The following is a 25,133-nucleotide window of genomic DNA, read 5'->3' as shown; positions in this document are numbered from 1 at the left end:
TCCATTCGCTTCCGCTTATCCTTTTCAGGGTCACGGGGGGCGCTGGAGCCTATCCCAGCTGTCATAGGGCGAGAGGCGGGGTACACCCCTGGACAGGTCGCCAGTCTGTCGCAGGGCTAACACACAGGGACAGACAACCATTCACACCTAGTGACAATTTGGATTATCCAATTAACCTATCCCCACAAGCTGCATGTCTTTGGACGGTGGAAGGAAGCCGGAGTACCCAGAGGGAACCCACACAAACACGGGGAGAACATGCAAACTCCACACAGAAAGACCCCGGCCTGATGGTGGAATTGAATTCAGGACCTTCTTGCTGTGCGGCAACAGTGCTAACCACCGTGCTGAGCAGCCTGTGAACCATGAAGAAGTTGAGTTGAGTATGAGATTTATTACTGTTGTAACACTGACTTTTAACAAGGTCAGTCTAATGAGAATAATGTTCATTTTCACAAGTGAAACATGAACCCTTGTCTTGAGTGTATTTTGTGTAATTTCCCTGTTTACATTTTGTTATGCTATTTAAAGTTCAGTATGTCTGTATGTCTGTGTATTCAGATCATTCCATAACAAAGACGATAGAGGTTAATGTGCTTTTATGTTCCATGTTCACTGAGGAGATTTGGACACATCAAGAAATAAAATATAAGAAAATGCAGTTCAGTGACAAAAACAGTGCAAAAGTAGAGTAATAAAGCACTCCAACAAAATACTGTAAAATGAACTAGAAAACAAATTGAGAAAAGAGGAATTGATGTGATTATGAAGACATGAATGTTATTATAATATAAACCTGCTAAAATGAGGTTATGCTACGGTTAGCTTCAGTGTTGGGGCTTTAATCCTCCTCTGTGTCCACAGCACAGTCTAGAACTGTCATCCTTTCTATCTCCCCTGGTGAACTTTGTTTCTGTCCATTGAGTCGATGCTTCTACTTCATGTGTTTTGATTCTGACCCAGGTGTCATGCACATATCTGTACCAGTGGCTAGGTGTGCCTTTTTTCACAAATTTGCTGAATACCTCTGACTTTTTAGAACTGAAGAAGCATCTTGGATAAGAGGTGAAACCCTTCAATAAATTTAAAGAACTCCAGTCGTATTCTTTTCAGACTCCTTAGACCTGGATGACTGAGAGCTTACACAGATATATGAGAAAGATAGCAGAGGATCAAGAACCTACTTAAATTGAAGTTAAATTTGTTCTTTTTTAATTGCTGTAGTACAAAAGAACATTAAAAAAATTCAGACAAATTTGATTGAGAGCATATGAGGGGTTTCCTTTGCGTGTCTGTCTGTGAGTGCTATTTTTGTTTCTTGAGAAATTCTATTCCACTCCATTCCACATAATGGCGCTAGTGTACTTTTTGGGTGGTTTTCTGGTCACTCACCAGTGTTCGAGTAACGTGGAGAAGAAGAAGAACAAAACGAAATACAACGAGGAAGAAGAGCGTGTGGCTGTAGTCTGCGTTAAGAAAAGATTGTTCCGGAATATAATTTAAGCGGATCTGGTAATAATAATTTGCTTATAAAGCTTCTTTAGTCCCAGCTGGCCTTTTTGTTTCTTTTTATCTGTTGCCCTCTTTTCAATCGTTTGGTTTGGCAGTGTGTTTTCAAAGTTTGAAATAACAGCTAATGTTAGCATAACAGTTAATGTTAGATATATCTGTTTATCATCAGCTGTAAAAAAAAAAAAAAAAAAAAAAAAATCCCAAATATGAGACAAATTATTAATTTTGTCATTTAAATTAGAAAAAACCCGAAGGACAATGACTCGCCATGGAAAGAACTGCACAGCTGGAGCTGTCTACACATACCACGAGAAGAAGAAGGATACAGGTAAGAAATCCTCAGTGCTGTGAGTTCTTGTCTTTGTTCTCTCAGATTAGTCCGGTCAGAAAGAGAACATGGTTTTCTGTATAATCTCTAGTCATGTGATTATCTAACTCTGATCCTGCTCAGCGGCCTCTGGTTACGGGACACAAAGTGTTCGACTTGGCAGAGATGCAGTCAAAGACTTTGACTGCTGCTGCCTGTCCCTGCAGCCCTGTCGGGATCCTGTTGTCACGTATGTTTTTTACTTCAACACACAAGCACCTGCACACAGGCGAGCAGTTCATCACTAACTTAATAATTACAGTAGAATTTTGAATAGAGTAGTATTCCTTTATTGGAATTATTGCACATATAAAAATGTGGAATGAAATTTTCATTTTATATAAACTCTTAACAGCCTTAATAAATGAGTACATTCATGAATTTATTTATCATGAACCTTAGATCATACTGCACAGTTTCTTTAATGAATTCAGTTCTTTTACGTCACGTGGTTCTGTAGTCTTTAGGTGTTGGGTTTTTATAGACCTCTAGCATCTGACAGAGAGGAGCAGAGTGATCAGGTGGTTTCTTGGTGGAGACAAATTTTAAATTATATTTATGGATAGCTACAGGCAAGAGGCTGTGTTAGTGACATAGTACAGGACGTGTATAATGTTCTGAACTGATTTAACAACAACACTCTGCACGGCTTTTTTTTATTAGCTACAGAGCAAATTGTGAACTACTTTCAATAGAACAGGAGCAGCTGCTGTGACAGGTCTGTAGGGGGAGTCGTCATTCATTGATACAACTGTGTTTACAATCCTGTGGAGCTCCGGAGCTGATATTAATATATCAATCACTTCAACTTTTAAATGATTTCATTCATCATGGGGGGGAAAAGGTCTCTCCAAGCCATCCTGGCCTTATGTGGAAAAGTAATTTCCCCTCCTAGTGACACCAGGCCTGATTACTGCCAGACCTTTTAAATCAGGAAGAAACAACCAGATCCTTTCACTGTAGACATCAGACTGTAAGATTTTTCCTTTGTAATTTAAATGAAATTAGTCTGTCTAATCCAGGGAGCCTTGATATCAACCAGTTACCACAGTTAGCCAGGTCAAACAGATATGGCATCATGCTTGTTTGGCAGTTGTGCAGTCTTGCAAGTGATCAGCAAACACACACCAACTCCATCTTATTACAGGTCAGGAGACTTCACCTAGTGATCAAGTTCTGTGCCACAGTATTCTACAGTTTCTGACAAATAGACCTGAACTCCCATGCTTTATATATTTTTAATTAGTTATTAATCATATTTAATTGAACTATGATTAATTATAAAAATCTCTAATAAACACACACACATTAAAGCATACCATCTAATGTTAGTATATGTGTAACACTGTCATGTTTCTCTTTGTGTGACCAGTCCAGATGGATACCTCTATGAAAAACAGGCCATTCTTGAATATATTCTTCACCAAAAGACACAGATTGCCAAAAAAATGAAAGTAAGTAACTCACTTAACTGTTCTTAACTCCTCACAAGTGCTTGGACAGTCACATCCACAGCTAAACACCATGGGTTTGTTTTGTGAATCAAGGCTTAATCATCGGGGTAACTAACACTGAAGAAGAAAGCCATGCAGACCGAGCTGTATGCTATTTGTCACTGGAATCTACATGTATTCATTTGGTGATGTAGAAAATGTTTGATATTTTTGATTAGACAATTAACAGAGCTTGTTTGATATTTAATACCAAAAATACTGAGTAGAAAGTTGAATTTGACTTTGGCAATAAGGTGATTTCCACATCAGACCTGAAGACAATGAGTAAACTTTTTAGAGTTTAGAGTTTCAAAACTCTAATGTTCAGCTGTACATGTTACACAGCATATAGCATAAAAAAAACTCAATTTAAAATATTAACTGTTGATGCATTTTGTGCAGGACAAAAGTTAAATGACTTTTTATACAAGCACACACAGACCCTGAAAGAGCGCACTTAAAAAAGGAGGTTGATGAGTGCCATTGTGACTGGGTTTTTTAGGCTTTGCTAAGCCAGCTAATCCAAAGAGAGCTTGGATATGTTGAACTTGCTTCATAGTCACTCCTGTAAACAATGAAACAAACAACATAAAATCAGCATTGCAGCCAACACATATGACAGACAGCCCAGCTTTCTCTAAGAAATAATGGCCTCTTACTTGTCTAGGACTGTGAGTGCTTGGCTTTATTTTCTTCCTTGATTTCTTCAGGCATACGAGAAACAGAAGCAGGCGCAGAGGAGCAGCAACCAACTTGAGTCCAAGTCAGAAGAGCGAGAGAGAGTGGAGCGGTTTAAAACAAAGGAGAACAGCATTGTATCTAAACCCATCAACCCCTTCACATCTGGTGCGTGCATGTCTGTCAAAATATACCTTACAATGTTGGCCACAAGAGGGAGCCAAAGCTCAGACTCTACCCAACAGACTCTGGACTATGGCTGCTGCTGTTGTCGCCTGTGTTGTTTTAATGCACCCAAACTCTTTTTTAAGACGTTTTTTTTTATAATGAATACAATTCTGTGAAAATTGCTTCTTTTTTTTCAGGTAAGAACATTGGAAGTGAGAAGGACGGGACACAGAGCAGCCCTGGAGAATTATCCAGTGCTGCCACAGCTGCAAGTTCCAGCCAGAGCCTGCCCAGTTTTTGGATTCCCTCACTGACACCAGAGGCCAAGCCCACTGCTCTCAAGAAACCAGTGAGTGACGGATGATGTTTCTCATGCCGAGGAAGGGGTTGAGCTACACTGTATGCTGTTTTTTGGAGGGTTTTTAAACAGACCGGTGAAAGAGGAACAGGAACACCTTTTTGTTAAATACTCGCCATGAAATTACTTAAAAATGCTGATGTAATACACCTTGGAGCACAAGTGGGCCAGATTTGTGTGTGTTTACCAGGTTTACCTATTTACTTTATTAGTCAGTGTTTTACTGTATCAATGTTTACTCTGCGTTCCTCTTTTTGATGTTGACCCTCTTTCAGAGGCCAATATCAGGTTGACCTGACATCATGATCATGTGGAAACATCTTTGGGTGTCACAGGGTTCCTACAGCTTAGTGACTACACTCACTCAAATATATTTACTGCTAAATTTGAGTATTTATGGGAAGTGGTTATTAAAAATGTAATGGCATAATTTTGTAATGGCTGCACTTTTCTGTCCATCTGTAACATCTGTCAGAGCAAGACTGTGTTATGTCCAATGTCTGGAAAACCCATTAAGATGAATGAGCTTATCACAGTGCGTTTCACCCCCTTGGACCCAAGTCTGGATCGAGTTGCCCTGCTCACCCGCCAGGTCAGTTTACTCAGCACACAGAAATAGATTGTCAGGCTTAGAGCATCAGAAATTCTATCTCATATGTGCAAGCCCTCAGACTTGGTAGCTGTTAGCATGTTTTTCTAAAACATTACATTACACGCTTCTTTGTAGCTGTGAATACAAGTTATTTAAATTGAAGAATAAACAAAGCAGGTGTAGTCAGAATTTGAATTAGAAGTATCACACAGGAAGATGTTGGCTTTCTCTGTGGCAGCTCCTTTTAACAGTTGTGTGTGTTATTGGTTTAGTCAAGTTGTTTTGTATCTTAGATGAAAATTTTATGAGTAATCAGTCTGGTAACTTCACTTTGTCTTGAGGCTGTATAATTCGGTCTTTTCTTTCCAGGACAGGTACATATGTGCAGTGACCAAAGACGTCTTGGGCAACAGTGTTCCTTGTGCTGTTCTTCGACCATCGTGAGTGCCACCTGTATTTGTTTATGAACAAATTTAGAAGTCCCTCTGACCATGCATACCAACAAATGACAGCCTGGCTGTCTTGAGAATTAGAGCACAAGTCTTTAAAATGACTTTTACTACTACAAATTAATACCAGTAAGCCCAGTCCTCCCTGTCCCCAGCAACCTCCGTCTTTCGTCTATAAGGGTCTTTCATAAATCTGCTTGTCTGGGGGATCATTGAACACTTTGGTTTTAACGCTCAGCTCTCTCTTGACCATGACAGACCGTGCGTCTGTGCTTCGTTCTCCGTAAACCTCGGGTTCCTGTTATTCCATTTTCTACAGTCAGGCTTCCTCCTTATTTTGTGCCTTAGAGGTGCAGGCTTCTCTCCTACAACATCGTCACAGTGTTTCTTTATATCGAGAAATGTGGGCAGGGCAGTGTGCAGATAGTATGCAAATTGTGTGGGGTTTTCACATGGCTGCTGGTTACGAACGATTCCGAGTTACAACAGAATCAGCTGCTACGCGTCTTTCATAAATCTGACAGAAATTTTGAACATAAATGTATGTTTTGCACAGGATAAAAACATTTCCACCCTAATATTAGTAAATGGGGTCCAATGTTCTCTGGAGTGTGAGGGGATATGTGACATGTGTCCTGTGTTCAGGGGCGCTGTGGTGACGCAGGAGTGTGTGGAGAAGTTGATCAAAAAGGACATGACTGATCCTTTGACGGGAGACAAACTTTCTGAAAAAGACATTATTCCACTGCAGAGGGTATGTGAAAACAACCACAGTTAATAATTATAACAGGTTTTTTTTAAAAAGGTGTCATGCTGCAGCCTGGCAGACACAGAAAACGTGGTTCACTGTTTGAAAGCTGATTTTTGAGGAGCAGAGACTTTTTCTCTCTTTAACTGTACTGTGGTCCTTTGTGTTTTGAAAGGGTGGAACCGGCTTTGCAGGTTCTGGGATTGACCTCACGGCCAAAGAGGCTCGTCCAGTAATGCAAGCATGAGGTGACCGAAGACTCCACAGTGGTGTTCATTGTGTAACTTTCTAACTTACTTTATAATGTCTTATATGACTTTTTGTTTGACAGCATTTCCTCCTGAATGTATTTTTATTTTTATTTTGCTGGAAAATGCTTCCACTGACTGTACAACACAGATTTGCTGAAACTGCCATCCAAATTTTTCTTACAGATTAATGTCAACAATTTCCTTTAAATAAAATCATCATTTAAGGCTTATATCCATACTATTATTATTTGGTTTGATTTATTTAGTTTCCTGTGACACTCACTGTAGCTTAGAAAATGTATACAAAATGTAAAGAATTGAATTATGAATAAAAATGTATTACATATGTACTTCAGTTTAAAGATGAGTCAGTTTTGTAAGATATGGTAAGTGTGGCCTTAAGTGTTTTAAATTTGTATAGGATGAATCAATTCAGATAAGAAAATATTCACCAGTCACAGATTTTTGTGTAAAACATTTGTATGTGGGACCAAACTGAAGTCACAGTTCATCACGGCCATCCACCCTCATCCCTCCATAGTCAGTGATTGTACTGGTCTTGATGAAGTCCATCTTGTCAAGTACCTCAGGTAGACTCAGACGGCCATCCTGATGAGCAAAGTAGAGGGATGCTTGACGAACTTTGAATTGAACTGAATACTTTATATTCTTATGGAGTCTAACAGTAAAATCTTTACTTTAGAACAAATTATGTTTGTAGGCTAACAATTTTACAATGTGTACTGACCAAGCGCTTCATTAGATATGATTGTTTGAACATTGTTATAATTACATTACAGTACAGAGAGATACATTAGCATTTTCAGATATCCATGGAGGCTCAGTTTCAAACTTCACGGTGCAGCGCTCTGTTCCTGTGTTTTGTGTTTTTCAGTACTAAGGCAAAAGATGCGAATTCATGTTGTAAATCAACACACATTAAATACTAATGCAAAACAAGCATCACCTCATTTGTTCCCAAATAATACATTTTAGTTTTAGCAAAGCATATCCTGCACATTATTCCAAAAGGCTTCCTTTCAGTGGTTTTGTTTGGACTTGATTTTTCTTTTCACTGCTGTGTAGAATTGGTAGGGACATAATGAAATGTCAAAGATTTATTTAAAATTCACAAAATTGCTGAAATTGAGAAAAGCAAAATGATACGTTTGAAACTATATGCATGAGAAAAAAAATTTATACAATCTGAGAATATAGCACAACTACTGGATTGTCCAGTGTGAATGTATATTGCAGTCACATGACATACATTCAACAGCCACTTTATTTGGTAATCCCTGTTCAACTGTTTGTTAAAGCAAATAACCAGTTGGCCAATCCCATGTCAGCAACTCAAAGCATTTAGGCAGGTGGACATGGCCAAGACAGCCTAAGAATCACAATGGGGTAGAATATGATTTATGTGATTTTGAATGTGACGGATGTTGATGCCAGACAGGGTGCTCTCCCAACTCTCAGGTTTATGAAGAATGGTCTAAAAAAGAAGAAATATCCAGCGAACGTCAGTTCTCACCGCTCACTCAACTGCACCTTAAAGCAGATGAAACAGCTAAGGACAGGAAACTGAGGCTACAAATGGACTTGGATAAATGCTGTACTCCAATATACTCCAGTTATACTCCAGAGTCCTCAGATCTCACTTAGAGCAGTAGAACACCTTTGGTATTTGGTAGAAGGGGAAATGTGGATGTACAGCTGACAAATCTGCGCCGGCTGTGTGATGCTGTGAAGTCGATCTGGAGCAAAATCTCAATCTTCATGACGTGCAACTGTGACACAAGATTTAGAGTATGTATGTATTCTATTTCCTTCAACGAAATCTCTTGTGAGAACATGTTTATATTTGTCTCCAAAAGTTAATTCTGTTCATCTGGACGTAGCGTTTTGTGGGAGAAACGTTTCTCTGACTGCAGGTTTCCCCAATCTTATAAACAGTACATTTGCATAATGACTGAAACCAGCCCAGTGAAGGAACAATGGGCTGGGAGGTCAGTTCCTTAATCTTAGTGATGGGTAGATGAGACCTCGTGAAGCGTTTCAGCACATTCCCCAAACTGTATCGATACTGTGTCGACACAGTGTTGCTGTTTTGCTCCATACTGACACCTGCTGGAACTTAAATATCATTGCAGGCAACTGACTTGAGACTCACAACAGACACTGATTCAATGACCTAGTCATACTTGTACACTGTAAGGTATTGTACTTTCCATGGAATCATTTTATATCTTTTATATTGCAGATATTGTAGACATCTTTAAAATATATTGTGAATGACATTAAGTGAAAATTAAAATGAAAGTACTGTGAATGTAATATTACCCATTTGGCTCAGAGTTTATTATAAATTTCTATTCAGAAAAATAAGTTTATCCAATATTTTTGCATTCAGTCTATTGCGTTTTTTTTACACCATTTCCACAGCTTTGGAAAACTCACAGGCACAGATGAAGCTGGGGTACACAAAAACTGTAAAGCCAGGTGGATAAGGTTCTGATAAGATGTCTTCCTATTCCCCCAGTACGTTAAAGGATCCTCTGATTGTGGAATGTTTCTCTCCAACTCTCTCCACAATACTAAGGGGTTGGCAGCCCTTTATAATAAAATTCAGGACTGCCTGGTCCAGAACAGTCTTCCTAGATGCTTGATTTCAAAATAATAAAACACATATAAATAAAAAAAATGACGATAAAGCTGTTCAGTGTCTATATAGGCCAACCTGTGTTCATTCTCGGTGTGTTTGTCTTATTTTCATGTTTGGCTCTGTAATGCCTAAACACTGAGGAGGTGCTTTTGTTTGTGTAAGAAATGCAGAACAGATGCGACATTTAACCTGCATAAAATGAAATAATTAATTTACTTAATTTACAGTCACATTGCTGTTTTTCCTATTCTGATAGATTACACTGAAACAAAGACAGGCAAACTATTCCCTTATGTGCAGTTAAAAGATCAAAATGATCCCACACAGCAGAAACATTTCTTTTTCTTTCAGGCTCCATTTTGTTATGGAGAGATTTTTTTTTTTTTTATCTTTGCGAGAGTAATTTTGTGGGGTTTTTTGGTGGCGACTCATTCCCTTGGCAGATGCGGTGGACAAACACATCAAATTCACCAGGGAGGATATGAAAAGTGGCAGGTTAGCCTTCTTAGACTGTGAGATTTCCATCAGTAATGGGGGACATCTAAAAGCTGTGTACCAGAAACCTACACATACGGAAGCTACAACACAGAGCGAACACCATCCCCACTGACACAGCGGCCAGGGAAGCAGAAGAACAGCACATCAAGAAGGCCCTGAGTAAATGTGGTTATCCCAGCTGGACTTTTGTTAAAGCTGGAAAGGCACCTAAAGAAAGCTCCAGCCGATCCAGGAGAGAAGGACAACCGCTGCCTAAGAGAAAACCTGTAGTGATCCCATATGTGTCAGGAGTATCGGAGCAGTTGAGACACATTTTTTCTAAACACCGGGTCTCTGTGGCTTTTAAACCCCAAAACATGCTGCGCCAAAAATTGGTCCACCCCAAGGATCGGGTCCCCCGACACAAACAGAGTAACATAGTGTACGCTGTTAAGTGCCAGGAGGATTGCCAGGATTTATACATTGGGGAAACCAAACAACCTTTGACGAAGCGGATGGCACAATACAGAAGAGCTACCTCGTCAGGCCAGGACTCTGCAGTCTATTTACACCTACAGGCCAGTGGCTGGTTTCAGTCATTATGCAAATGTACTGTTTATAAGATTGGGGAAACCTGCAGTCAGCTGAGACTGAAGAAGTCACTTGGATGAGTGACGAAACATTTCTCCCACAAAACGCTACGTCCAGATGAACAGAATTAACTTTTGGAGATTTACTTACCTGGATGATTGAGCATGCATCAACACATGTTTATATTTGCTTTTAACTGACAGGCAATTTCACTGTTACCACTGACAGTGAATCAGTCTTACTCTTTCATAGATAGTTGGGGAGGGGGGGGTTGTTACTGTACATCAGTACAGTAGCAAATAGTCTTTAGTAGTGAAGTAAGGGCAATACTCCAAAGAAACAAAAAGAAAGGGCAATACTGGTTTTTGTGCCAAAGTATTTAACCCTTGGTGGAGCCACTTGCCGTGCTTCCTCACTTCACTGTATTGAGTTTTGCAAAGAAATACATGAAATCAGACCAGGAGTGACATGTTTAGCCGCATGTTCTCCTTAAATTGCTGGCTGACTGAGTGGTGTCCCAGAAACGATGTGGGCTTCATAGATAATTGGCAAACCTTCTGGAGGAAACCTGGTCTTGTTAGGAGAGACGGCATCCATCCCACTTTGGATGGAGCAGCTCTCATTTCTAGAAATATGGACAAATTTATTAAACCCCCCAAAATATGACTATCCAGAGTTGGGACCAGGAAGCAGAGTTGCAGTCTTACACGCCTCTCTGCAGCTTCTCTCCTCCTGCTACCCCAAAAACCCATCTCCATTGAGACTGTGTCAGCTCCCAAACAGACAAAAACAAACTAAAAACCAGCAACAAACAACTTAAACATAAAAAATCACAAAGAAAGAACAATACAGTATCCACATCTGAACCAAAGAGTAAAACAGTGAAATGTGGATTATTAAATATTAGGTCTCTCTCCTCCAAGTCTCTGTTAGTACATGACTTAATAATTGATCAACAAATCGATTTTCTGCCTTACAGAAACCTGGTTGCAGCAGGATGAGTATGTTAGTTTAAATGAATCAACACCCCGAGTCATTCTAACTACCAGAAACCTCGAAGCACAGGCCAAGGGGGCGGTGTGGCAGCAATTTTTCACACCAGCCTATTAATCAACCAAAGACCCAGACAGACTTTTAATTCATTTGAAAGCCTGATGCTTAGCCTCGTCCCACCCCAGCTGTAAAACTCAGAAACCAGTCTTACTTGTTATCATCTATCGTCCACCTGGGCCTTACACAGAGTTTCTCTCTGATTTCTCAGACTTTTTATCTGATTTAGTGCTCAGCTCAGATAAAATAATTATTGTGGGTGATTTTAACATTCATGTAGATGCTAAAAATGACAGCCTCAACATGGCATTTAATCTGTTATTAGACTCAATTGGCTTCTCTCAAACTGTAAAAGAACCCACCCACCACTTTAATCACACTCTAGATCTTGTTTTAACATATGGCATAGAAACTGAACATTTAACAGTGTTTCCTGAAAACCACCTCCTGTCTGATAACATTTACAATAATTGATTACACAATTGATTACACAGCAGTGGAGAGTAGACTTTATCACAGTAGATGTCTTTCTGAAAGTGCTGTAACTAAGTTTAAGAATATAATCCACCCACTGTTATCATCTTCAATGCCCTGTACCAACATAGAGCAGAGCAGCTATCTGAACGCTACTCCAACAGAGGTCGATTATCTCGTTAATAATTTTACCTCCTCACCACGTACGACTCTGGATACTGTAGCTCCTGTGAAAACTAAGGTCTCAAATCCGAAGTACCTGACTCCGTGGTATAATTCTCAAACGTAGCCTAAAGCAGATAACTCGTAAGCTGGAGAGGAAATGGCGTGTCACAAATTTAGAGGATCATCATTTAGCCTGGAGAAATAGTTTGCTGCTTTATAAGAAAGCCCTCCATAAAGCCAGAACATCTTACTATTCGTCACTGATTGAAGAAAAATAGAACAACCCCAGGTTTCTCTTCAGCACTGTAGCCAGGCTGACAAAAGTCAGAGCTCTGCTGAGCCAACCATCCCTTTAACGTTAACTAGTAATGACTTCATGAACTTCTTCACAAATAAAATTCTTATCATTAGAGAAAAATTACCAATAATCATCCCACAGATGTAATATTATCTACAGCTACTTTTAGTACCATTGATGTTAAGTTAGACTCTTTTCTCCAATTGATCTTTCTGAGTTAACTTCAATAATTACTTCCTCCAAACCATCAACGTGTCTTTTAGACCCCATTCCTACAAAACTGCTCAAAGAAGTCCTGCCATTAATTAATGCTTCGATCTTAAATATGATCAACCTATCTCTAATAATCGGCTATGTACCACAGGCCTTCAAGGTGGCTGTAGTTAAACCTTTACTCAAAAAGCATCTCTAGACCCAGCTGTCTTAGCTAATTATAGGCCAATCTCCAACCTTCCTTTCATATCAAACATCCTTGAAAGAGTAGTTGTCAAACAGCTAACAGATCATCTGCAGAGGAATGGCTTATTTGAAGAGTTTCAGTCAGGTTTCAGAGCTCATCACAGCACAGAAACAGCTTTAGTGAAGGTTACAAATGATCTTCTTATGGCCTCTGACAGTGGACTCATCTCTGTGCTTGTCCTGCTAGACCTCAGTGCAGCGTTCGATACTGTTGACCATAATATCCTATAAGAGCGATTAGAACATGCTGTAGGTATTACAGGTACTGTGCTGCAGTGGTTTGTATCATATCTATCTAATAGACTCCAATTTGTGCATGTAACTGTCCTCTTCACACACTAAGGTCAATTATGGTGTTCCACAGGGTTTGATGCTAGGACAAATGCTGTTTACATTATACATGCTTCCCTTAGGCAGCATCATTAGAAGACATAGCATACATTTTCACTGCTATGCAGATGACACGCAGCTCTATCTGTCCATGAAGCCAGGTAACACACACCAATTAGTTAAACTGCAGGAATGTCTTAAAGACATAAAGACCTGGATGGCCGCTAATTTTCTGCTTCTTAATTCAGATCAAACTGAGGTTATTGTACTCGGCCCTGAAAATCTTAGAAATATGGTTTCTAACCAGATTCTTACTCTGGATGGCATTACCTTGGCCTCCAGTAACACTGTGAGGAACCTTGGAGTCATATTTGACCAGGACATGTCCTTCAATGCACACATTAAACAAATATGTAAGACTGCTTTCTTCCATTTGCGCAACATCTCTAAAATTAGAAATATCCTTTCTCAGAGTGACGCTGAAAAACTAGTTCATTTATTACTTCGAGGCTGGACTACTGTAATTCATTATTATCAGGATGTCCTAAAAACTCCCTGAAAAGCCTTCAGTTAATCCAAAATGCTGTAGCAAGAGTCCTGACAGGGACTAGAAAGAGAGAGCAGATTTCTCCTGTTTTGGCTTCCCTTCATTGGCTTCCTGTTAAATCCAGAATTCAAAATCCTGCTCCTCACATACAAGGCCTTAAATAATCAGGCCCCATCTTATCTTAACGACCTTCGCTCTCGCACTGCAGGCCTACTTGTTGTTCCTAGAGTATTTAAAAGTAGAATGGGAGGCAGAGCCTTCAGTTTTCAGGCCCCTCTTCTGTGGAACCAGCTTCCAGTTTGGATTCGGGAGACAGACACTATCTCTACTTTCAAGATTAGGCTTAAAACTTTCCTTTTTGCTAAAGCATATAGTTAGGGCTGGACCAGGTGACCCTGAATCCTCCCTTAGTTATGCTGCAATAGACGTGAGCTGCCGGGATTCCCATGATGCATTGAGTTTTTCCTTCCAGTCACCTTTCTCACTCACTATGTGTTAATAGACCTCTCTGCATTGAATCATATCTGTTATTAACCTCTGTCTCTCTTCCACAGCATGTCTTTATCCTGTCTTCCTTCTCTCACCCCAACCAATCACAGCAGATGGCTCCGCCCCTCCCTGAGCCTGGTTCTGCCGGAGGTTTCTTCCTGTTAAAGGGAGTTTTCCTTCCCACTGTCGCCAAAGTGCTTGCTCATAGGGGTCACATGATTGTTGGGTTTTTCTCTGTATCTATGAAGCGCCTTGAGGCGACTTTTGTTGTGATTTGGCGCTTTATAAATAATATTGAAAATTGAATTGAATTGAAACACTTTGATTTTTTTCTAAGCTTCTTGTCACTGAATGGCATTTATTGAAATAAGCCAGTGCACTTTAATGTTCATCACATAGTTGTCTGCCGTGTTGAAGACTACTTAGCTTAAACTGTACTCTACAATAATGTGCTGGAAACAGTTTGATACCATAATACTGTAAAATTATAAGTCATAATTCCAGCATGTCCCTCTCCAGAGGAATGCATCTGTGTGTAATGGATGTGAATGATGGAAATCATCTTTTATTAAAATTTACTAATGCAAATAATGGTCTGCTACCCAAATAATTCAGATCTTCTAATTCTGATTATTGTAGGCTATACCTTACAATATGAAGCACCTTGAGGTGAATTTTGCTGTAAATAAGATTGAACTGAATCTCTGTCTGAAATGCTGGGTGATAGACAAAAATGTTAATACTAATGATAAACACACATGTATTGGTGGTTTGTCCCCGATACTTTATGCACACTGTCTGTCCTTCCATAAAGTGGCTATTTTTTTATTTTGGCAGTGACTTTGGAGAGGATAAGTATTTGATCATCAGTCTGCCTAAATGTGTGTCCCCTCCCCAAGTTTTAAGCTAAGTAGTCTGAGTAGTCACCCTGTTGGGCAGGCGACATGGACACCCAAGCTTGTGAATGCAATACCTCGAGAACAAGGAAACACAGGAGTTTCATATTGATACCAGAGGTGCATCTAATACAAATACTGGATGGGTTTGAATCCCAGTGATCTTGATCTCAAAGTATCTTCTGAATGCAATAACTCAAGAACAAGGTGCTGTATTATTTCGAAATTGATGTCATGTATCTGCTAAAAGCCGCTAATATTTTATTTATTTATAGTTTTAGTCCGTGCATTTGTTTTTATTTAGTTATCATCTTGTTTCATCAGGAAAAAAAGGTCTTTGAAGGTCTATGATAAAAATTGTCCAACGAAATTAACATTGCACCATAGCGATTGAGAACTGTAAGAGAAAAAGAATGTTGTACTCAAATATACATTGATTATTGTGTCTTCCAGCAAACTGATGCTTTCCTAGAAATTCATAATTAATCCATTAAAAATAAATTAGAGCGATTTGTGGAAGCCAACATGTTTTAGTTCTCATCCATTCCTAAGTTTTGACCTTGTAGTGTGTACAGAAATGTTTTTAAACATAAATATTAGAAGAAACGTGCTGACTGCATGCGATTGAGGAAATGGAAAGTGGCCGGCCACAGCCATTATGGTGTACAGTCTAAATGTTATTTTTGGCTAATTGGCTAAAACATATTTGTCCTGCAGCAGCCACTGTAGCTAGGATTATGCACACAGAATTCAGTTGACTGCAATCTGCAACTTACTGTTATCTAGCAGTAATATGTTTTTTGTATACTTTATTAATCCCCTGTAGGGAAATTACTCTCTGCATTTAACCCATTCACTCAGTGAAGCAGTAGGCAGCCACCAATCCAGCGCCCGGGGAGCAGTGTGTAGGGACGGTACCTTCCTCAGGGGTACTTCAGGGTTGCCATTCGGTGGATTTGAACCCCCAACCCCCAATCATGGGGCGAACGCTCTACCTTTACACACTGTAATTTTAAACTCAATCACGGAAAAGGCAGAAACCAGCAACTGCATTTACACAATTCGAGAAAAACACTGACAATTATACTTGTAATAATTTAAATCATAATGTGTCTAAAGAATAATAAGTACAATTGTAGAAAAAAAGACTTTAATCTCTCCCACACCCTCCCATCCACACCCTCAGACAAACATTTGATAGCAAATTTTGACATGTTTTCATGCTGCTTGTTATAAGAACATTCTTGATTATACAACTAAAACAGCATAATCCAGACCCAAGTTCCACCCCTACTCTGATATCCCCATAACTACAGTTTCATCAAAGTTCATCGTGTTTCTTCGTTAAGTCTTCGCCATAATTGGTAGCCTGACTGCCCACAAACATGTTCCAGTTGGCTAGAATCTCCTTCTTGGTTATTCTCTCATCCTGTTGTTTGGTCACCAGATTCCATCCATTGGTTTCATTGATTTAGTAGTTTGAGTGAGAGAAGGAAAAGAAGGAGTAATGAAAAAAGCAAGAGACAGAAAGAAGCTTGTTAATAATTAATCCAAAATTAACTCAATTATTTCAAAGACAAGTGATTGTAAGTTAGCGCTGTGTTGACCAAACTCTCCAAAATACTCTTATACTTATTACAGTACTGTACAAAGGTCTTGAGCCACCGCTCATTCTTTATATTTTGCTAGGAAAAAGTAAAGGGAAACAGGTGCAGCAATTTATTTAAAAATTCAAAATACATGGAAATGATCAAAAAGAATTAAACCAACTTCAAAGTGCTTGAATTGCACAGACGTTCACCAGTAATGATCGAAACATGTACTGTTAGAAAGAGGGGGTTTGTGAGTAACACATAGTTGCCAGTAGGTAGCATAGGAGTAACAATGACTCCAGACATGCCTGCAAAAGTATGAGTCGAGTAAGACTATCATATGGTCTTCCCAAGGGGACACTAATGGGGACACACTGAGTACTTGTGAACATTGTAACTTTTGTATTGTATTATTGTAGGGTCTTTACTGTTTAAAATAAATTCCAATTGTTGTTGTAATTTGGTGCCTTATAAATAAAACTGAATTGTATCTAAAACATTATGTGTAACTATGAATTTTAAAATTTAGTTCAAGCTTCTAAATCCATTACTTTCAAAAATCTATAGCTTTTCGATACACCCTGTACAAGGGTTAGGGGTTAGGGGAGCATACAAAAACACTCCGTACAGCATATACAGGCAAAAACAGACTGTACAGTTCTAGTCTGCAAGTCATTTATTCTTCAAAAGAAACTTAACACTCTCAGGCAAGTTTTCTTGTCATTTCTTTAAGCAGTGATTCTCCAGGCTTCCTGAAGGAGATTCCAAACCTCTTTTTTTGATGTTGTATTCTCTATCAAGACAATCCTACAATGCTTCTTTAATGTTAATGTCTGTGTTTTTTCTATTCAGGTATGCAGTGTGTTTGTGATCGCTGTCATGCTGGAAAATGTAGCTGTTGCCATCACACTTTCCAGAATGCATGGCAGATCAAAACTTGACTGTTCATTATTTCACCAAGTTTGACAAGATTCTTAACACCACTGGCTCATATTCATTCTAAAACCATAACAGACTATCAGCTGTGTTTTACAGATGGCTATTCACTGTTTTACCTCTCTCTTGATCTCTTGATCTCCTCCATTCTGAAAACACCTTGAATCAATTATTTCAAATTTGGGTTCATCATTCTATCAGACCTGTTGTTGTCTCTCTTCCACAGCATGTCTTTTATTCTGTTTTCCTTCTCTCACCCCAACCGGTCGCAGCAGATGGCCCCGCCCCTCCCTGAGCCTGGTTCTGCTGGAGGTTTCTTCCTGTTAAAAGGGAGTTTTTCCTTCCCATTGTCGCCAAAGTGCTTGCTCATAGGGGGTTGATTGTTGATTACAAAGTGCCTTGAGGCGATTGTTGTGGTGATTTGGTGCTGTATAAATAAATTGCCACTAGCTTTTAATTATACTACTTTGGTGTAATTTGGCACCACAGCCTTTTCCCCCTGTTTCTCTTCCTTAAGGACAGCTTTTGACAATCACCTTTCCACTGATACCGTTTCTGAGGAGGCTTCAGAGCAAACAGTAAATGGATCAGCTAAAGGGCCAGATGCAGCTCTCAGGTCCTGTTTTTTCGGGTCTTTGCTTGTTTTTTTTCTTGACTTTCGTCTGCTGTTGATGATTTTTAAGCCTGACACTTCTTTTATCTTCCTTTTGTCCAATTTCCTAAAATTGTTAAATTTTTTCAAGACACACGAGTTTTTGGCATATCACCTTGTTGGGGCAAAAATATTTTTTCTGTTAATGTGTTTTATCATGTTGAAATTTTTCATAGATTCAACTAAAGAAATGTGAAAGTACTTAAAGACACAATTTAAATTGGTTATTAGTTTGGTTGTCTGTTATGTGAAGACACACAACACTGGTTCACCCCTTGAGTTAGATGCTTTCTTTATGCTTTACTGAGTCATAGGTCAGTGTTAACAATCAAACACAAAATTCTCTGAAAACTCTGGACATTATCTGCTTTTTCAGTCACTTTCAGACCAGTCTTTGTACCTGATCATTTTCAAAGACAAACTTTGAAAGATCTTCAGGAAGCCTGAAGAAGTATTGTTCAACACCACCTTTAACATTTACAAGAAAGTCTTGGAAACAAAATACACGGAAATAAGAAGGGGCTCAAGAATTTTGCACAATGCTATAGTTAACATGGAATAGCTGCCACTATTTTTCACGACGGACCAAATAAAGTGCTGTATTTTCATCGGCTACATCTACATTGTTGGAAAAATGAACTGGGATATAAACATAATTGCTCTGGTTTTTAATGTCAAAATAAGCTACCAGAATTTAAAGAATTTAAATTTAAACAGAGATTAATCTACCTTGTCAGTGTCTGTCTCGTGGATCAAATGTTTGGCTTCATTGTCAGCATGGTCAACCTCTCCAGGCAAAACCCACTGTCCTACTTCATTAGCATCCAGGTACCCATCCTAAACACAGAGAGAACATTTAAAAGTAACCATAACAGTCTAAAACCTCCTACGTGGCACTGAGAATCTGCTACCAGGAGTAGCAGCTTCTTAAAGTTGGACCAACCCAAAAACCTTGGAAAATGCTTTAACAGTGGTTATAACAATTTGTCCCTTGCCTGTTCCATTTTGTGCCAATTAACATCAACAAGTGCCTCAAGGTAAGTAATGTGACCACTTTTTGAGGCTGAAACTAATCCTTTTACTTTTATAGGTTTATGTCAAATTGGTATCATAACTGTGTTTATAGGTATTATTTTTCTTAATGAAAAAAATCAGTTTCATTTTGAAGAACTAAGGATCTTTTACCTTATTGGTATCCCTGATCTCTGAGAAATGTTTCCTCTCTGTCTGGACCCAGTCAGGCTCACTTTCCCCATCCTCGGCTGTGTACATATCACCTGTGATTCAAGAGTAATACACACATTTAGGACTGACAGCCTCCAGTGCAGAGAGTAGATGCTCAAATAGTCAAGTAAGTAACCTACCGATGTATTCTTCTAAGTTGATCTTCCCGTCCCCATTCTTATCAATGTCCTCCACAGTTTCCTGCATAACAATATCATTCAGTTCTCACAATTAAAAATCCAGTGATAGACACATTTATGCCTTTGTTTATAAATGTACAAGTTATAAATTTGCCTAATTTACATTTACATCCTGGTAATCAGTAGTAGGTAGGGATGGGTATCGAAACCCGGTTCTTGTTGAGAACCGGTTCCCACTGTTTCAATTCCTTGGAATTGTTTGCCATTTTTGCAAACGATTCCCTTATCGATTCCAGTCGCCCCCGAATGACGTCACCACGCTGCGGAGCGTCATTTACCTGGCAGGAAATATGGCGGCTCAAACGCTCAAAAGTTTGGTTATACTTTATGAGAATGGATGACAACGGGGCAACTTGCAATACTTGCAAAGTAGATATTTCATTTAAGGGAGGAAACACTACGAATATGCAAAAGCATTTGCTCACAAAACACACGATGACCTTAAATGAATGTCGTGTTTTTAATTCCGCTCCGGACTCGTGAATCTCAGCCCAGCAGCAGCGGTAACGTTTGCACGTCCTCTCCCGTTAATGCGGCAGGTAAATAATCAACTAACAGTGCATATTATGTTAGCGCGATCTGCCTTATTGCAAAACCTGCCATTACTGTGCATTTAGGTGACCATGATGAGACAGACAGAGTCTGGCTGGCAGTTCTCGCTGCAGTCTACCGGTAGCGTCTCCTTTCAGGCCAGGATAGACGAATGTCACCGAGCAGTGACTAAGTTTGTGGTCAAAGGCTTGCACCCATTTGCCACAGCAGATGCCCCCGATTTTCGGTATGTGAATGTGTTTAATTGTAGGCAGGGACATTACTGGATATTATTGTGTAATTGCTACAGAATAATTTATGTTATACTTTGTTATTGCTATAGAAGAATATTTATTTTATTATTTTACATTTACAATTTTTTTTCCTGGGGACCCTGTGACACCCCATTGACGAGCCGTAGGCTGTGGATCTCTTAAGATCTCACTGTTGGGTTTGTAAGGCCATGTTACTCCTAAATTTCTATCTTGTTCAAAGAGAAGATATAAAACAAAGTTCTAAGCTAATCGACCTTAGTGTTCTCCTTTTTTAAAAAGAATCGATAAGAGAATCGAATCATTAAACAGAATCAAAAATGAAATCGGAATCATGAAAATCTTATCAATACCCATCCCTAGTAGTAGGCTTTACCTGAATTACCACATCTTTCATGTAATCAAACTCCTCAGGGTGAAGGAAGGCAGTGAACTCCTCACGTGTGGCAATGCCATCACTGTCTCGGTCAGCCGTCTTAAAGCGCCTTTCATCTCTTTTGAGCATGGACTTATAAGTCTCCTTGTCATCAACATCATCAAAATCCTCACCTAAGAAAAGAAAAGACTCATTTTCAGCACATCATTGTCTTTTGGGTGTGGACAATCCACGGGCACTTGGTTGACGAGAAACAGATGGGAAAGTAGTAAACACACACAAAACTCAAACTATGGGACAGAAAAGGCCAAATTTAATTACACACAGTAGTGGTGTATAAACACAAAGGAAGTGAAAAGGGGTGACATGTTTCCCAGCATCACAGATTGAGATCCAGATTGAGTTTAGAACAGGGAACTATGGGATGGCACAGGGTCATCAACTATAAGCTTTGTCAAAAGTCTGAAGCCTGTTCTAAGCAGAGAGTGTCTGTATCCAGGAAAAGCTTAGAGCTGGCTCTGTAGTAGAGAGGTCTCATAGCCGAAGGCTCTGCCTCTACTTTAAGAAACTCTAGCAAACACAAGTAAATCTTCACTTTGAGAGGAAATAATCAGTAAATGAGTGATTGGGCTTTGGATGGAACTTTCAACAGAATAATCCTACTCTGGAAATTTGAACCATTTGCATTTCCACTTGTTAAATAATACTGTGCCCCTCACCCACTGTGCATGTTAGTCTGTACTGTAATTAAAACATTTATTTTCCATTATTATGGTGATACTAAAATCAAAAGCGGAACAGCCAGGAAAGGAGATTATGGAAATTTGATCAAATTGGGAAAAAAGGAAAAGAATAGAAATTGAGCTATTAGGGTTTCACACACACCCAGATAGTAGCCATAGGTGGTGTTTTTATACTCCTCCCAGCTTATCTTGTCATCTTGGTTCTTGTCGTAGTCCTTCCAGTGTTTGTTAACATTTTCCTCGATGTACCTCCTCTGTCGGTGTTTGATCCAATAATGCAGCTCTCCGTGGCTGATGTAGCCATCCTTGTCGGTGTCAATACGGTCCACTATCTTCCTGTGAAGGGAGATGGAGAAGTTTCAAGTCGTGATTATGTCTAGTGTCCAGACTGTTGTATCAAATGCTAATTTTTATATCCTACTGTCCTATTTGGACTCTAGTCAATGTGGAGTATGTGAAATTCTAGTCTGAACTGGGTAATGAGTTTTGCTAAGTGCTGAAATGTTTTAGACCACAGGCCACATTCACCAATACAGTATGTTACACCCATGACAAAATTCAAATAACACTGGATTATAAACACTGACGTCTTTTGACTGTGAGAGGAAGCTGGAGTATCCATGGAGGCATACAGAAAACACGCAAGCTTCATGCTTCTTTATTAGATTCAACCAAATTATTGTAGCCACTTTGTCATGGACTGTAACATATTAGATATTAAATACAGTATTAGAGATTCTGTAACTGTTTTTTGAAATGGGAATTACATTTTGACTAGAGGCACATACTTTAATTGCCTCAAGGCACTTTACATTGAATGGTAAAAATTCTGAAATGGTGCATACTTAGACAGAACAGCTATAAGTTTGTCATTCATTCATTATTACACAGAATCAAAAGTTCCAGTTAGATTAACACATTAATATCAGCCTAGTTTTGTGCCTTAGAGCCTAGCTACAATTAACATTTAATATAAATTTAAAGTCAATAAATTATGAAAAATTAGGTTTAAATTTCTGGTGAAAAATTATCCATTTGTTCATGACTGTGCAGATTTCTGACATTTTGTGTATATTTATATAAGTTAGACCTCATATTGTGTCACTTTCTGAATTTTATACTTATTGGGTTACATGTTTATTTATACAGTACATGAAGTCAAAATTCACATTTTTTATGTAACTGAAATGTTTCATTATTTGGGCTAAAGCCATTAAGAAAGTTACAGACTATGTTTATACAAAACGTGTGTATACTTACTGCCTTTGATGTATTTGACCATGTAATATATGTAATACATATTAGGGAATTTAACACATGCATATGTGTGAAGAAATGGCTTTTATTTTGCCACAACATCTGATTTCCATGCTATCCTCATGCCACCCTAAGAAAATTTCTCTACAGCCGCCCCTGAGGCAGAACTGGATAGTTTAGAAAATCTGTGATAGTATGTCCAACTTACGCTAATCTATCTTTGCTCTCCTCAGGAGTCAGCTGGTCAAAGGTCTTGGCCTCTTCTTTGCCCAAAAAGGCCTCATGGTCATACTGGAAACTGTGAGCATCATCATGGGCGTGGTCACTCAGATCAGGCTGGTGATGGATGCGCTTCTCCTGAGCAGGCACAGCAAAGGCAACAGCGGCCAGAAAGTAGAGCGATGCTAATGAATTCAGCAGCATCATAACTGACTTCAGGGGGTGAAGAGAAGACAAAAAGTCAAATACACATGGAGAGCACAGACCATTTGAGAGAACACAGTACAAAGTATAACGCACATTATACTATTGCAAAACACATGTACACTACTCAAAGAATAAAACACAACAGGTCACAATACTGTGGCAGCTCACTGCCAACTTCAATGCTAATTGAATTAACCAGGATAAAAGCCAACTACAGAGCTCTCAACCTGAAGCATTCAGAAGATTGTTTTTGAAGAATCTTTCCACTTAAGGAGGGCCCGGACTAGCATGAGTTACCACTAATTTGAAGCAGATGACAATGTCTACATTTATATATATATACCTTTAAATCAATTTGATATTTATAAATGCACAGGGATATGAATGAATAGGAGACAACCAAGAACCAACAACATTTGAAGACTGTACTTCATTCAACAAAATAAGTACAGTCTTTGAGTTCTTCAGTCTTTTCCCAGCATTTTTTTCTGAGCTAGTCATTCTTGTTTATTTATTTGCTTTAAAAGTCGTCTACAACCTAAATAGCAACAATGCAAAAATTGGTGTGGTCTAAAAGCTATTAGAGATCACTACATTTATTTAGGGTGACCATTTTTTCATTTCCACTGATGAAAGAAGAAAAATCTGGTATCCGCAGCGTCAAATCACTGTAAAAGATTCATGTCATCATGAGGTAAAAGCATCCATAATCACTTTCTCGCTCTCTCAACACTGAAATTCATTTTTAAAGTTCTGATAGAATAAATACACAAAAGCTTTGTCATGCACGACACATCACTTTTTACATGCAAGAAAAAGATGAACTCACCAGCTTTGTAGCGCCACTTTTTACACTCCAGGGTCACTCCAGAAACAGTCCGCGTTGGCAAACGCTAACTTTAAAAAACAATGGTATTTGGGCGGGTTCAGTTACACAGTTATCCAGTCATCAATGCCTTAAAGAAAATTCTAACCAATAAAAATTTCGTCAAAGTATGGGGGCGGGGCGGGAGGGAAACGTTTCAAGGTAAGTTCTTATTGGCCTCTTACCGCCACGTTGTCATGCAAACGGTCCACGTAAAAACCATCATTCGCTCCCGTCGAGGAATCAAGGGGAGTGATCGTCACGTGGTTCACATACGCCGTAGTTCCCGGAAGTGGTCAGGGAGGCATTGGAGTATGTGGATGGAAGTTGTCAGAGCTCCGTTTTTCGGTAACTATTTGGCAATAAATTTAGGGTGACCAACCATCCCCTTTTTTTGCACTTACTGATTGTAAAAGCCTATATGACATTTTTTTTTACACCATTCATTAACGGCACAGAAAAGGCATTGTTTAAATATGTTAAGCCAAGTGTCCTCTTTTTGGAAATGAAAAAATGGTCACCCTAAATAAATGTAGTGATTCTAATAGCTTTTACACCACAGTACGGAGTGCCTATAAAAAGCCAAACATAAAAAATACATGAAAGACCACATATTGTATTTCTTACAAAGGCCATGGGCAAGCTTATTAAAATAAGATGCTTGAAAGGGTGCTGAGGGTGCTGTCTCAGTCCAAGGAGTCTCCTTGCTCCTCCTGGTTCCTGTGCTGGCATAGGAGAGAGAAAAAAGACAAAACGAGTTCAGGCTTGGACAGACAGATTTTCAAGAGATGACATGTTGTTTTTATCACTCAAATTATATAAATTCATACATTTTATCAGTTGCTACCAATGTGTGCAATCAATACATACTAATTCTTTAATACAAGATTTTTGTGGTAACATACACAATATTACTTTAGGGTGTTTACCTCACATTATAAAGTGCTTGAGGGGACTGTTAGCCTGATTTTGTGCCATGTAAATAAAATGGAATTGAACTGA

The 25,133-nt window shown here is 39.0% G+C and overlaps 2 protein-coding genes across 3 annotated transcripts; one reads left to right on the top strand and one right to left on the bottom strand.

The window, feature by feature from the left end:
• Positions 1-1,399: 1,399 nt before the first annotated feature.
• LOC116312952 (nitric oxide synthase interacting protein) lies at positions 1,400-6,852 on the top strand. Its single transcript, XM_031730481.2, has 10 exons — positions 1,400-1,512; positions 1,754-1,840; positions 1,964-2,069; positions 3,252-3,333; positions 4,083-4,218; positions 4,416-4,567; positions 5,052-5,168; positions 5,538-5,608; positions 6,263-6,371; positions 6,541-6,852. Exons 2-10 carry the CDS (start codon positions 1,771-1,773, stop codon positions 6,610-6,612), a joined length of 915 nt encoding a protein of 304 aa, XP_031586341.1. The 5' UTR covers positions 1,400-1,512; positions 1,754-1,770; the 3' UTR covers positions 6,613-6,852.
• Positions 6,853-6,979: 127 nt separating this feature from the next.
• Positions 6,980-24,182, bottom strand: rcn3 (reticulocalbin 3, EF-hand calcium binding domain). 2 transcript variants are annotated; one of them, XM_031730480.2, is made up of 8 exons: positions 24,096-24,182; positions 23,049-23,272; positions 21,726-21,919; positions 20,841-21,013; positions 19,602-19,662; positions 19,423-19,514; positions 18,967-19,074; positions 6,980-7,225 (listed from the first exon to the last, which is right to left on the bottom strand). In XM_031730480.2, exons 2-8 carry the CDS (start codon positions 23,264-23,266, stop codon positions 7,118-7,120), a joined length of 954 nt encoding a protein of 317 aa, XP_031586340.1. In that variant the 5' UTR covers positions 23,267-23,272; positions 24,096-24,182; the 3' UTR covers positions 6,980-7,117. The 2 variants fall into 2 exon arrangements, with proteins under 2 accessions (XP_031586340.1, XP_031586338.1); XM_031730478.2 differs by lacking the exon at positions 6,980-7,225 and adding an exon at positions 16,191-16,486.
• Between the last annotated feature and the right edge of the window lie 951 nt (positions 24,183-25,133).

Source organism: Oreochromis aureus, linkage group 4, assembly GCF_013358895.1.
Source record: "Oreochromis aureus strain Israel breed Guangdong linkage group 4, ZZ_aureus, whole genome shotgun sequence".
Lineage (NCBI taxonomy): Eukaryota > Metazoa > Chordata > Actinopteri > Cichliformes > Cichlidae > Oreochromis > Oreochromis aureus.
Note: the sequence above shows the minus strand (reverse complement) of the source record. Positions and strands in the feature narration are given on the sequence as shown.